This window comes from Lutra lutra, chromosome 17 (assembly GCF_902655055.1).
Source record: "Lutra lutra chromosome 17, mLutLut1.2, whole genome shotgun sequence".
NCBI lineage: Eukaryota > Metazoa > Chordata > Mammalia > Carnivora > Mustelidae > Lutra > Lutra lutra.
This window is the reverse complement of record NC_062294.1, coordinates 10,206,108-10,220,343: the sequence shown is the minus strand read 5'-3', so window position 1 is coordinate 10,220,343 and position 14,236 is coordinate 10,206,108. Positions and strand designations below refer to the sequence as shown.

At 41.6% G+C, this 14,236-nt stretch overlaps 1 protein-coding gene across 1 annotated transcript; it reads left to right on the top strand.

The window, feature by feature from the left end:
• Positions 1–200: 200 nt before the first annotated feature.
• Positions 201–1,950, top strand: LOC125089868 (metalloproteinase inhibitor 1-like). Its single transcript, XM_047712342.1, is given in 7 exon segments — positions 201–244; positions 446–568; positions 723–796; positions 958–1,072; positions 1,299–1,420; positions 1,709–1,924; positions 1,927–1,950. Coding segments are annotated over 6 exon segments (666 nt in total). The 5' UTR covers positions 201–244; positions 446–453.
• Positions 1,951–14,236: the final 12,286 nt, after the last annotated feature.

Here is a 14,236-nt window from a genome sequence, read left to right as displayed (position 1 = left end):
TCCAAGTGACAGGTGCGCCCAGTAATCACACTGTACCAGCCTGGTGGGTATGCCTGAAGGATGAAAGGAAATGCAGTTGAGAGAAAACTGATTCTAACTAACTAGTACACCCAGTAATCAAATTGTACCTCCCTGGTGGGTATGCCGCAGGGTGAAAAGACAGTGTGGACAGATGACTATTTATCCTTCCTGGCACTATGTGTGCTGCAGAAGCTGCGGTACCTGTTGGCTCAGACTGCCAGAGGTAAGGCATTTCAGATGCAGGGCAGAGACTTCATGCATCTGGTCCACAGGATCATGGGAACTGGACCCAAACTTTCTCCGGTCCTTCACCATGAAGGGATGTAGACAGCCATCCATGAGCATCTGAGTTTCTGTCTAGAAGTGGATGGCGGGGGTGGATTAGAAGAAGTTCATGCTGCAATTCATGCCCTATGTCCCCTAGGACCCACCATGGATCCTTCATTCCTACTGGCCTTTCTTTTGCTCCTGGCCCTATCAACACCTTGCAGTGCTTGTAATTGTAAAATTCAGCACCCTCAGACATATTACTGCACATCGGACGTTGGTGAGTCTAGGGAGACACCAGAGAAGTCTCCGTCAAGGAGGTCTCACCCTCCGGGAGCTCTGGTGATCTGAGCAATGTCTCCATGAGACTTTGGATGGGGAAATCCTAAATCAATGAACCCGTGGGCCTCTGACCCATATCTTCCTTTTCCCAGTCATACTAGCTGATATACTAGGACCAGGAAAGAACACCAGGACAAAACGAGGTTTCAGAGTGAATGTCACTAAGGTAAACTCTGTACCTCCTTTCTTCTTACCTCCTTCCATCAAAATAAGCAAGACTGCCCAATCTTCTCTTGCTGAGTTGGGTGGTCTCTGGAGCCTTGCAGCTTCTATGAAAGTCTAAGGCCGTAGTCTAAGGCCGTAGCTACTCTTTCTCTCCCATCACAGGTACTCAAGGCTCCCTGGGGCACCCCAAGAATCCATGAGATCTACACACCCATCAATTGGGTGGACTGTGGTTATGGTTTGAGAACCCGCCAGCAATCACTGTTACTTATTGCAGGTGAGCGTCCCTGTCCGCATACAGCCCCTCGACCTTGCTGCCTCCCCCTGAAGAAACCTGCTGATTTCTGCAGCTAGCGCCACCAAAGACCACGGGCCCCTTCTCCATGGGGAAATGCTGGACCCTCATTCATGGCTGACTCGGGTTTCAGACCCTCTGGGCTAATTTCGCAGAGGACGTCCATACCTGCTGTGCTAACTCGGGCCACGCTCGCCCATCACTGCAGGCTTTCTGAGGTCAGGGACAGTGTTCTTCACAAGATGCCATCTGGTCTATTTCTGGTACCGGCTCACCAGAGAGCAGAAGCTGGGTTTCGAGGCAGCGTACAGAGCAGGATGCGAATGTGAAGTGAGTAGCCACCTAAGTGATTTTTCTCTGCAGCCCAGGCACTGCCATTGTCCCTTTCCCTGTTCTCAGATCTTTATCCCTTGCAGTCTCCCTTTCTGGATGATTCCTGCTCCTTCATCTTCCTTCCATGCCCTGGCCCAGCCTCTTCCCACCGTTTCCTTCCTGTCCTCGCCCCCATCCCTGTTTCCTTTAGCTTCTCCTTGTGCCCAGACCCTTGTTGTCCCTCTCTGTCCAGGATGGGGGGTATAGACAAGAGGTGGGCAGTCCGCTATCTCCCTGCACCCTTAGATTCAGCCCTGTCTCATCTGCCGGCGTGACTGTCCTCAACCTGACTTCAGAGAGTGTGTGTGGAAACAGAAGGACTGTGACTACAAAATATGGGAAGGAAACCATTCCCAGTACTCCATGTGTGTCCCCTCCATGACTGGGAATTGCGAATGGACCGCTATCCAGAAGAACTATCAATACCAAACCCCAACTCCAGTGGCTTCTCTACTCACTCAGACCAAAATGACATAGTAGGGTTTTAGTATTGTTTCCTCACCTGGCTGATGTTAACAGAACGGAGTTCGTTTTCTACACCTCCTTCCAATTGTACACTTCTGTAAGTAGCATATGCATCAATAAAATTAACAAAAATAAAGCCCGAGTTTATAAACCCCACCCTAGTGACAAATACCCTTTATCTTCTCAGTTCTTCAATCACGTTCTCTTTCTTACTCCTTCAGAAACTTCATGCCAGACCCAAATCTTTCTCATTCTCCAGTTTCTGACATTTCCTCATCCTATCAGAGCAAGAGCCTGGGGCCCAAACAAAGGGCTAGATCCAGACTCCTTTAACGTATCCTTAACCTTCCCCCAGATGATTTGCAGAGCCAAGAATCACAGGAGAAAGGATGTTCCTTGTTCCCTCAGAATCAAGACTCTCTTGCAAACATAAAAATCATTCCTTGTCATATTAAAGTTCTGAAAATAAAATGGAAAACTTTGAAACTTTTATAAGAACAGAAAGGGGAATATTTTTAGGACTTCAAATCATAAAAGGTACAAAATATGAAGGAAAATTGATAAATTCCACTACTTTAAAATAAAACATCTTCCCCTAAATAAAACAAAGTACCATAAACACTCTAAAAATAGAAGATGCAGACATACATTGGTAATATGGAGGATTTACAGCTTTATGGTAAAAATTAGGTCTGAGCAGGGGAGCCTAGATGGCTCAGTCGGTTAAGCATCTGTGTTCTACTCAGGTCTTGATTCTGGGGTCCTGGGATCAGACCCTGAGTTGGCTCCCTGCTTACTGGGGTGTCTACTTGTCCCTCTCCCTCTGCCTGTCCCCTAGCTCATGCTCTCTCTCTCTCTTTCAAAGAAATAAAGTCTTTTTAAAAAAATTAGGTCTGAACAATGAATGGGGGAATTGGTTGAAGTTTTCCTTTGAACATAATTTATTAATTACAAGTTACTCAGAGTCCTCCCAGAAAGAGTGTCTTCTCTGTTTTATTTTTTAATTTGATTATGTAATTTTATTTTACTTAATTGTTTTAAACTTTGGAACCATTTTGGATTTACAAAAATTAAAAAAAAAAAAAAAGGTACCAAAATGGTACAAAGTATTCACATACACCTTTACCTGGTTTGCTCTAATGATGACATCTTACGCAACACTGGTACATTTGTTAATGCTAAGAAATTTTAATGTGAGTACAATAATATTAACTAAATGACACTCATTCAGATTTCTACAACTTTTCCCCTTTTTTTCTGCCAGAATCTAATCCAGGATATTGCAGAAATTGCTCTGGTCTGTGACATCTTTTTTTTTTTTTTTTAAAGATTTATTTATTTGTTTCAGAGATAGAGCACAGAGGAAGGGGCAAAGGAAGTGGTATAGAGAATCTCAAGCCAACTCTGTGTGGAGCACAGAGCGTGATGGAGAGCTCAGTCTTAGGCCCTCAGTCTTAGACCCTTCAGTCTAGGACCTGAGCCAAAACCAAGAGTTGGATGTCCAACTGACTGTACCACCCAGGTGTTCCTGGCCTGCGACAGCTTTTTTTTTTTTAAGATTTTATTAATTCACATGAGAGAGAGACAGAGATAGAGAGAGCATAAGCAGGGGGAGAGGCAGAGAGAGAGAAAGAAGCAGACTCCCCGGTGAGCTGGGAGCCCAGCGTGGGGCTTGATCCCAGGACCTGGAGATCATGACTGGAGCCGAAGGCAGGCGCTTAACCATCTAAGCAACCCAGGTGCTCCTGTGACAACTTCTTAATTTAACCTCATTTTTGATGACCTGGCAATTTTACAGGGTACTGGTTTTCTGGAAACTATCCCTCAGTTTGGATTTGTCTGATGTATTTTCACGATTAGACTGGGGCTGTCAATATTGGAGAAGAATACCACAAAGAGAAGGTACTTTTCTAATTGATCTGTCTCACAGGTGTATAGCATTGACATTGTATCATTGGTAGTGCTTACAATGGTCAGTTGGTTAAGGTGGTGTCTGTCACCTTTCTCAACTAAAAAGGCACTATTTTCCCTTGGTATACTTGGTTGGCCATGTCCCCGTTGTTTCTCAGTTGGACAATGGAACTTAGAAAACCATGTCTGGGCTCCGGTTTACTCATTGCCACTGGGTTGTCGCTGCTTCCAGGCCTTCTCAGTAGACAGAGCCAGGAAATAAATATATGCATCCTAATTTATGTATATCCACGTGGTTGTAACTATTACCCTATTTCAATGTATTTTAAAATAAACAAGAGTTTCGTACTAATAACAACTGCAGAGTAATACAGGGCTCATTATAGCCCTCAACTCTTGAGTATTTGTATGTTTTTTCCCTGACAATAGACTCTCATTTTATATTATTTATTTATTTGTCCAACCCTAGTTTACATGTAAAGTAGTTTCAGAATTGTTAACATTGTACAGGGGTACACCCTGTAAAGTAAATTTATAAACTAGAGTACCAGGTTTATGGAGTATTTACTTAACCCACTCATTAAAACTCAGATGCACTTATTTTCTATCCTAAGACCCCCAAAGTTTCCCAAGCACACCTGGGCACATTCTGGGAGAGAAAGCCTTAAAAAAGAGATGGTGCGGGGCTGCCTGGGTGGCTCAGTGGATTAAGCCTCTGCCTTCAGCTTGGGTCATGATCTCGGGGTCTTGGGATCGAGTCCCACATCAGGCTCTCTGCTAGGCAGGGAGCCTGCTTCCTCTCTCTCTCTCTCTCTCTCTCTCTCTACTTGTGATCTCTCTCTGTCAAATAAATAAAATCTTTAAAAAAAAGAGAGAGAGAGATGGTGCTTGTGGCACAGACTTGGAAATCAGAGTGGGCTTGCATGCAGTGTCAGGAATAAAGGCACTGCCTGATATTTATACATCTACATTCCCAACCTAATCTATCCAGACCCCCAATTTCAACCTTCCAATGAACAGGTCTTCCCATTTAAAACTCTCAGAAGAACATAGAACTCCTGGCAGAGAATCAAGAATCTAAGCAGACATAGTTGTGGTTAGTAGGCATAGAGGAGACTGCAGAATCCATGCACCAATAGTGTGTGATCTCACCTTCCCTGGAATCCAGCCATTGAACTTGGAATCAGAAGAGAATTATGGAAAAAGAACACTGCAGAACAGATGGCATACCTGGCGCAGACTTAGGGATCCAAATGGATACAGGAATGTTTTGTGGCTGTAAGGACACACACACACACACACACACAATTACAAACATGTTTATATGCAATTGTGTATACATAGGTAACATACGTGTCCTAGCTTTATGCTCTGAGAACCTAAATGAAATGAAATTTATCAGTTGCATAGGCAATAGTTTCTTACATAGGGCACAAAAAGCAAAAACTATAGAAGACAAACTGATAAATTGTGCCTCGTTAAAATTTAAAACTTTAATTCTTCAAAAGCTGCAATTCCAAAAAAAAAAAAAAGAGAGAGAGAGAGAGAATAAGCCCCAGCAAAGGGAGTTAAATGCAAAACATATATATCTGAAAAACAGTCTATATCCAGAATATAATAAAAGGGGAAAAAATCTTTTACTATTCAAAAGGAAAAATAACTACAAATGAGCAAAATATCTGAATAGACACTGCATAAAACACGATACATGAATGGCCAAAAGTCCTTAAAAATACTTATTATTTGGAAAACGTAAATAGAACCTCTATAAAACCATTTCATATTCACTACAATGGCTAAAATTGAAAAGACTGACAATACCAAGTGTTAGCAGGGATTTGAAGTAACTGGAAGTCTTCCAATTTGCTTTTGAGAGTACAAGATATTGCAACCAATTTGGAAAACGTACAGTAATTTCTTATGAAGTTAATGACACAATTATCATATCAACAGATTACAGTCTTAGTATTTATATAAATTTCTTTAAAGATTTTGTTTATTTATTTGACAGAGAAATCACAAGTAGGCAGAGAGGCAGGCAGAGAGAGAGGGGGAAGCAGGCTCCCCACTGTGCAGAGAGCCTGACGCAGGGCTCAATCCCAGGACCCTGAGATCACGACCTGAGACAAAAGTAGAGGCTTCACCCTCTGGGCCACCCAGGTGCCTCATTATTTATATAAAAAAATGAAAACATAACCTATTTAGAAACAAAGAGACTTGTAATGAGCGTATATAAAAACTTTATTCATAATGGCCAAAATCCTGGGGAATAAACATTTTCCATCAGTAATTGAATAATAAACAAGTTTTAGTTCATTCATACAATGTAATAGTAACCACCAAGAAAGGGAAAGAACTGCTATTATAGGCAACAACATGGATGAATTTTATAAGTGTTGTCCTGAGGGGAAGAAACAATTTGTCACAGATAGTACTCTGTAGTATTCTATTTATATTAAATTCTAAAATATACAAAATTGATCTATAGTTAGAGATATTAGGTCGAGAGAGAGAGAGATTAGGTCAATGTTTGAAGCTGGCATAAGAGAATGGTTAGCTCCAAAGGGGTATGCGAGATTTGGAGTATTTAATGCTGTTTTTCTATATCTTGATTGAGGTATTATTACATAGTGTATTTACTCATAAAAATTCTTTAGACCATATGACTGAAATGTGCAGGTTGCACTGTGTATCCATATCCCTTAAAATTTTGATTAAATTGGTAGCCATCATTTTATTACTTCTTGTGATTCCATGAGTTCGCTAGGTGGAGCTTCGCCTCCCATGTTACACAATCTGGGGGCTGTGATTAACTGCTGATGGAGATAGACTGGATCACCCATTTGCCACTGCCCATGAATTCGTCTATTATTATAGGCTGGATTGTGTCCCCAAAATTCATATGTTGAATTCCTAATCCCCAATACCTCAGAATGTTCCTGGTGTAAGAGAGAAAGTCTTTATTCCAAAATTTTTTAAAAATCTAAGTAGGCACCATGCCCAGCACAGGGCTCAAACTCATGACCCTGGGATCAAGAGCCACACACTCTACCATTGAGCCACCCAGGCAACCCAGAGAGAGGGTCTTTAAAGGAGTGATTAAGGTAAAGTGAGGTCTTTAGGGTGGGCCCTAATCCAGTATGACTGGCATCCTTATAAAAAGATATTAGGACACTGACACACACAGAGGAAAGGCCATGTAAAGACACAGGAGAAGACAGCCATCTACAAGCCTCAGAAGAAACCAGCAGTAGTCACAGCTTGATCTTGAACTTTTAGCCTCCGTAGTTGTGAGAAAATTTGTGTTGTTTAAACCACCCAGTCTGTGGTACTTTGTTATGGTAGTCCTAGAAAACTAATACACGAAACTTTTAACTTCTGGTCATTTGTTTTTCCACAAAAACAATATGACCAGAACACTTCCTGTATTCCTTATATTGGAAGAATTTTTTCCTCACCTTTCTTTCAAAATCGCTCTTGAGCTGTCATATCATATGGTAGCCACGCATTTTCACCTTGTTCCAACATACCAAGCCAAACCATCTAATAACTAATTTGGGTTTGTCTCTGTCCACCAGGAGGTCAAGAGTTGTAAGTGAAGAAAAAGGCTTGGTGCAAGTAGAGCTGATAGGGAAAAGGAGTTGAAGAGGCTCACCAAATAGAAAAAAAAAGGGCAAAAACAAAGAAAAGGGACAAGGGAAAGACAATGAAGATAGAAAAAAGGAGAAGAATAAAATGAAGAGGAAGAGGGGGCAAGATACAGTGGAAGAGAGGAAGCAATAGTTCCTGAAAGAACAGCTGGTGGGGGGGGGCACCTGGGTGGCTCATTGGGTTAAGCCTCTGCCTTCGGCTCAGGTCATGATCTCAGGGTCCTGGGATCGAGCCCCGCTTCGGACACTCTGCTCAGCGGGGAGCCTGCTTCCCCCTCCCTCTCTGCCTGCCTTTCTGCCTACCTGTGATCTCTCTCTGTCAAATAAATAAATAAAATCTTAAAAAAAAAAAAAAGAAGAGCTGGTGGGTCACTCATGGTAGAATCACCTTCTGCCTGGTTGATATCAAAGATGCCTTCTTTCTTCTGGTAATACATTCCCATATTTCATGCTACATCTATTCAATTTTAATTTATTGTTCAGAACTGCTCATGAAGAGACAAGTCAAACTTGGAGGGTCAGCATACTGTGTTCCCTCTGTAGTTTGAGTGAATCCAGTCCTAGGCCTTCAGGATACCTTAGGAAAGGAAGCAGATCAGCCATGGATGGGCAGTCCTGGGAGCACAGTGTCCTAAGTTAATAAGGAGAAACAATGACTGTGTTTCTGGTCTATTGGTCAAAATTAAGGGTTCCATGCAGGGGGTCAAAGAAGACAAAGGGTTGGTGTGTGTGAGCTCACCCTAGATGGAGTATTTTTGTCTGGAAAATACCCACTCACGAATGTAACCGTGGTGTTTTGTTTTTTTTTTTTTCCTCAACAGATGTGCAGGTAAATTGAAATTTCTCCTCAGGAGACTTGATCATCTGCAGAGGAAAGAGGGAAAATGATATGGCACTGAGGACTATGTGTAGGTGGATGGCTGCACTGTTGATGTTTGACTGGGACCTGTCAGACCCAAACACATTCAGTCAGAGTAGGATGGAAAATCTTCTGTTGCCACGGGGAGGTATGTATGGAGAGGAGTTGGTAGGGTTAACCTGGTAAATATGATTTCATAGAGTCGCGTTTTCCTGATGAAATGGCTCTAGAATAAAGGAATATTGATTGGTTGCAAAGAGTGTGCATGGCGGGGCGCCTGGGTGGCTCAGTGGGTTAAAGCCGCTGCCTTCGGCTCAGGTCATGATCCCAGGGTCCTGGGATCGAGCCCCACATCGGGCTCTCTGCTCAGCGGGGAGACTGCTTCCCTTCCTTTCTCTCTGCCTGCCTCTCTGTCTACTTGTGATCTGTCTGTCAAATAAATAAATAAAATCTTTAAAAAAAAAAAAAAAAAAAGAGTGTGCATGGCACCCCTCATGTTTAGGTATAACATTTCACTTGTGTGTGTCTCCAGCCAAGTCTCAAAAAGACAGAAAGTGCAGTCCACTGCACCATGTCCACGATCCCATCCTTGACAGCACAGCAGGGAGAATTCTCACCCCTTAAGACCAGATGGTGAAATACCATAGCAAGGGACTTCCTTCTTAACAGATTCTCCAACTTCTAAGTAAACAATCCAGTGGTATAATAGTGCCTAAGAGCAGACTCATCCAGTCATGGCCATGATATCCAGGAGGATACAGAAACCACCAGGAAGGTGGGAGCCAGGTAGGAGCCCGGAGGACAATGAAGGAGTTAGGCCAAGACTTTCATACAGTTCTTCTGTGTTTACTGATATTACATTATAATATTAACAGAATGGATAAATAATATTAGAGTCTTGTGACAAGTATCCCTTTAATCATCATGAGAAACATAAAGGTTAACTTAATGGTACCTGGACTCAAGGTACTTGAGTTAAAATCCAAACTGCATTAATTTCTGGCTGTAGGACCTCAGAACAGCTCATTCAACAGCTCTTTTCCTCAGATTCTTCAACTGTGAAATATGAATAATTATAGAACTTCTCTTAGGACCACTGCCAAGATTAAATATTTAATACATGCTCCTATATCCTCACCCCACACTTCTCACCAGAGAGGCCATGATCATTAGGACATACCTAATCTTCCGCACCTGCCCCCATCCTCTGCAAATTCCCAAGTCCAAGAAGATAATGTAGCGGCTAGACCTTACTTGCAGATCGGGGGCCTACAGCCATGCCTCTAATATACAACATACGTTCTTTTTCAGGCCATGATTTTAACCAATGCCCAGGCTTTTTTGCCTCAGGAGAAGGTCACAAATGGGTCAAGGATCAATTTCTTGTCCCCATGCCCTAATAGGGTCTCTCAGTGTCATCCATGAACTCATCCAATCTCCCTGCAAAGCAAGGGGGAGAAAGACCCATTGTATCCTGTGGTGAAGCTTAGAGATATGAGTACAGTATGAATTCATGTTTATTTTAGTATATACTCAGATACACAGATGTGTGAGTTTTATAGACATGCTTATATGCAAAGATTAGCATATATACATACATACATACACATATATATTGATATTATTTATAAAATTTGCTTGTTTATTTCCTGACTCTGTCTCCTGAGCAGACCTGGAAGCACTGACACCCTGTTACTCATGAGCACCCCTAGTGCCCAGATCTTGGTTTCTAAACACCACTGTGCAATAAAAGAAATCAGAACTCTTTGGAAAAGGACTAACTATAGAGCTGGGGCAGTTAAAATACAAGATGATCCCATGTGTGTTAAAAGGACACATGGCTCAATATGAAAGAACTCCCAATAGTCATAGCTGGAACAATTTTCCAAGCAAAATATGTAATAATTGGAATAATTAAAATATGGGAAAATTTTCCTAGCAAAATAAATATATAGTATTAAATTATAACTCAAAGAATAAAATAAGTACCTATTATTCTATACCAGTATTAATAAAATATTGAATAAATAAATGGAGGAAAGGGGCAAATCTTCCTTACAGAAGAATTCTAAATAGCATGTATAGATATCAGCCTTCTAGGAGGCTTGGGAAATTAATTTCCTTTCTCTTAAGTATGAGGAGGACTTACCATGTCTCAGAGAATGGAATATGGCAATAGTGATTTTATAATAGAGAAACACTAAAGAAATCATCTTAACCAAGTGTTCAAAGATAATACCAGCAGAGATCATTTATAGCAGTATCATACACCCCTGATATGATGCAATGAAAAACATACTTCACCTCTGAGTATGTTTTAAAATATCCCTTTTCAAAGTGAAATCTACTTAGATATATAACATAATGCATTGTATTTAAATTACAATTTCTTTATAAACCTCTGTCATATTAAATTTGTATGACTGAATCTGTAACCACTAACTTTAAAATAATGCAACAAAATTAAATGCTGACCATTATGGTTTTGTCCTTATTTTCGGTTGGATTTTGTCAACCGAGACCCACTAACACAATGCAAACAATCTCAGAATGTGACTACTGGCATATAGGGCTCTTGCCTTTAGGTCCTTCAGGGAGTTTGCTGAGAATGTACTCAGATTGGCTACCTCCCTATGAGATAGCCAACTGATACTGTTAATGATGGAAGCTGGAGACGTCCCAGCCTTCATGATGTTTAGCACATGTATGTTGAAAAATAGTATACTTGGTAATTTCCAGATCTTATTATAAGCACATATCAAACCTCTCTTTCACATACTCTTGAGTTCAGTTTTTGGTTTTGCAAGTTGAGGGGAATTTAGGAGTCCCTACAGCATTTGGTTGATGCCACCATTGCTTGTCAAGGAAATGAGCTGGCAAACAAATGGAAGGGATCAGACCATTTGCACTAATTTAAATAAGTGATCTGTGTGTGATTTAGTTCATGCTCTTGACACCAAGTTTTTGTGTGTACATAACTATCCCTTGCTTCCACGTATGGTTCTGTATTTAGGTTTCAGGAATGCCTGATATTAAAGTTGAACATTTTTAGTGGATTTTTCTCCTCAAGTTCAGCAGTTTGCCTTATAAAAATTACTTCATGACCTTTACCCTGAATTTTTCCTCTAAGAGAAAACAGATAATAACAAGATAACCTCCCTAAGCCTATGAATTCATTTATGATGCAACACCAGATGATACCAATTCCAGCACCAGATTTCGAGGCTAGTTTGAAGGGTTATGAATGGTGACCTTCTAGGGCTGTGTTGCTGATTAGTTAGGTGCTCTCCTTTAAAGATCTTTACAAATAAAATAATCATCCATTAAGGAAAGGATTAAATAGGGGCTGAGGGGCCCCTCAGAGCCTGTTGTGGAATGAGGCATACAAGCCAGTATATTAGGTTATAAGTGACAGAAAACTAACTCAAAGTCACTTAAGCGTAAGAGGTGGGATTTTTGAGCTCCCATATTTGGGAAATACAGAACTGCCCCTGGCTTTGGGCCTGGCTTGCTGCAAAGACTCGGTACCTTTATGATTCTTGGTCTATCTCCACCTCACAGCTCTGCTTGACTCTTCTGGCATCCTTGCTCCCCTCTGCCAGCTCAGCAGCCTAACCAGAAATAACCAGATTTTTCTCTTCTTGGGCATCAAAATTTCCAAGGAGAACTCTCACTGGGTCACGCGCCCTTCACTGACCAGTCTGTATGGTCTGGGCCGGGGTACCCTAATTGACTGACTTGGCTCAAGCCTTCCACTCTGGTGTCCAGGGAAGGATGGTCATGACCAAAAGAGCCATGTGGGTGACAGAGAAGTTCCTGAAAGACAAAGAGAAGCAACACTTTCTTAATTCTCTTTTTAATAAGTGCCTTAGAGTTGGTTTCTCTTACCTTTAACCCAGACTCCTAACTACCAAAGTGAGTTGTAGGAAATAGTACGAGGAGACAGGAGACTGTTTTCTAGACAAAGGACTGTGACCCTACATATCACGTCACCCCATGGGTCCTGGTGCAGAGCTGTTGCTCACAGTTCTTGAGCGTCAAGCTGTACCGCCAGAGAAACATATCAAATTGAAGAATAATGAGTGATGTTTTACCTGCCAGAGAAGAAGAAAATGGGCTTGAATTGGTCCCTGGCTGTAGCTGGGGTGTATAATTGAAACAATTCTCTGCCCTAAAGAGAGTCATGTAACCTGGAGCCAGTGGTCAGTCCAAGTTTAAAATAGTCCACTAATATTGGCCTAGGTGTTGTCACAGCGCCCCCTGAAGAACTAATTAATGGTCATACTTACCCAAGGTAGCACAGCTAAAACTGTTTCCCTGATCCAATAATGAGAAGATTCCAACATGTGTGTTGCAGGGTCAAGAGAACGGTAACTTCATGTGAATCCATAAAGCCCCAACATGCTAACACCATATTGCTCAAGGCATGTAGTATGAGTAGATGAAAAGATAGAGTCCTGAGCATTTTTCTAATTGTAGGACCTCGAACACAGTACTTGAATCTTCTGGGCATCGGTGCACTTCTTAGTAAAGAATGTTTCATTGCCATCACTCCGTGATGATCTTAACGTGAAGATTCAATTTGCCTATGTAAAGTGGTTAGTACAGTGCCTAGCACATAGTAAGTGCTAAACAAGTGTCAGCTCTTATTATTTCTTAAAGTATAAGGCTGCCTCCACCAACCTAATTTATTTTTTTAAAGATTTTATTTTATTTATTTGACAGACAGAGATCACAAGTAGGCAGAGAGGGAGGCAGAGAGAGAGAGAGAGAGGAGGAAGCCGTCTCCCTGCTGAGCAGAGAGCCCGATGTGGGGCTTGATTCCAGGACCCTGAGATCATGACCTGAGCTGAAGGCAGAGGCTTAACCCATTGAGCCACTCAGGGGCCCCCACCAACCTAATTTAAGAGGCAGATGGACTCTTCCTTTACCCAAAACATGTTCTACACACCACTCTGGCCGTTCATCACTTTGGGTTAACAAATGATCTCTGTGGCAGTGCAAAAAAATTCTAGTAGGAAACATAAAATACCACATGAAAGATTTTCATAAATAGTTTTCGAAGTATTTCTTTCCTCCTGATGGGTGTTAATGAAGAGAAGGGTGAGAGGAGCCACCAGACTCTTCAGAGAGGTACTGGTTTGGATTTGTGACACGGGAATGGAATGGGCTGTATTATTAGTGGTGGGCTGAGAAGAAAATATTTTAGATGGAAAATTTTCTGATACCACAATGATCTCTAATTCCCACTATTCACCAGGCAGATGATCTGGTCTCAAAAAACTCTCTCAAATTCCCATAATCTCTGAAGCAGGTGTCTACATATCAAAAACGTGGATTTTTCTGCCATCTACTGGTCGTTTTTGAGAAGGACAACAATCTTTATGTGAGCAAAAATGGGGTCTTTGATGCCTCTCTTCTTTCTTGACCCACCTGGAGACTTGCCGAAAATCTCACCGGAATTGTGGGTTGGGGAACTAGGTTTAGTGAAATGGGTGATGGGGCTCTTAGGGTTAATGATGGTGGTGTATGGAGACATTGATGGGCATGTGTGGGGTCAGTGATCAGTGCCTGTAGGTTCAGTAGCAAATGACTGTGATCAGTGAATGGGGCTGAGGGCTGAGTCATTGAAAGGCTGTGGAACCAGAAAAGGATTTTTTTTTTTTTTTCTGGAGTTAGCCATGGAGTCTCTAGAAATAATGTCTAGAATTGGAGATTGAAATATCTGAGACGTGGAATCTATTTTGTCTGTGGTACACAGTGTGTAGGATAAATGATGTTTAGACAGGGGGGTCTATGATGTGGAATCTGGAGGCCCAGAAATATGGAAACTCATGTTAGTTGAATGATTTTAAAAATGTTTGAAAATTGAGTATATATTAGGTAAGC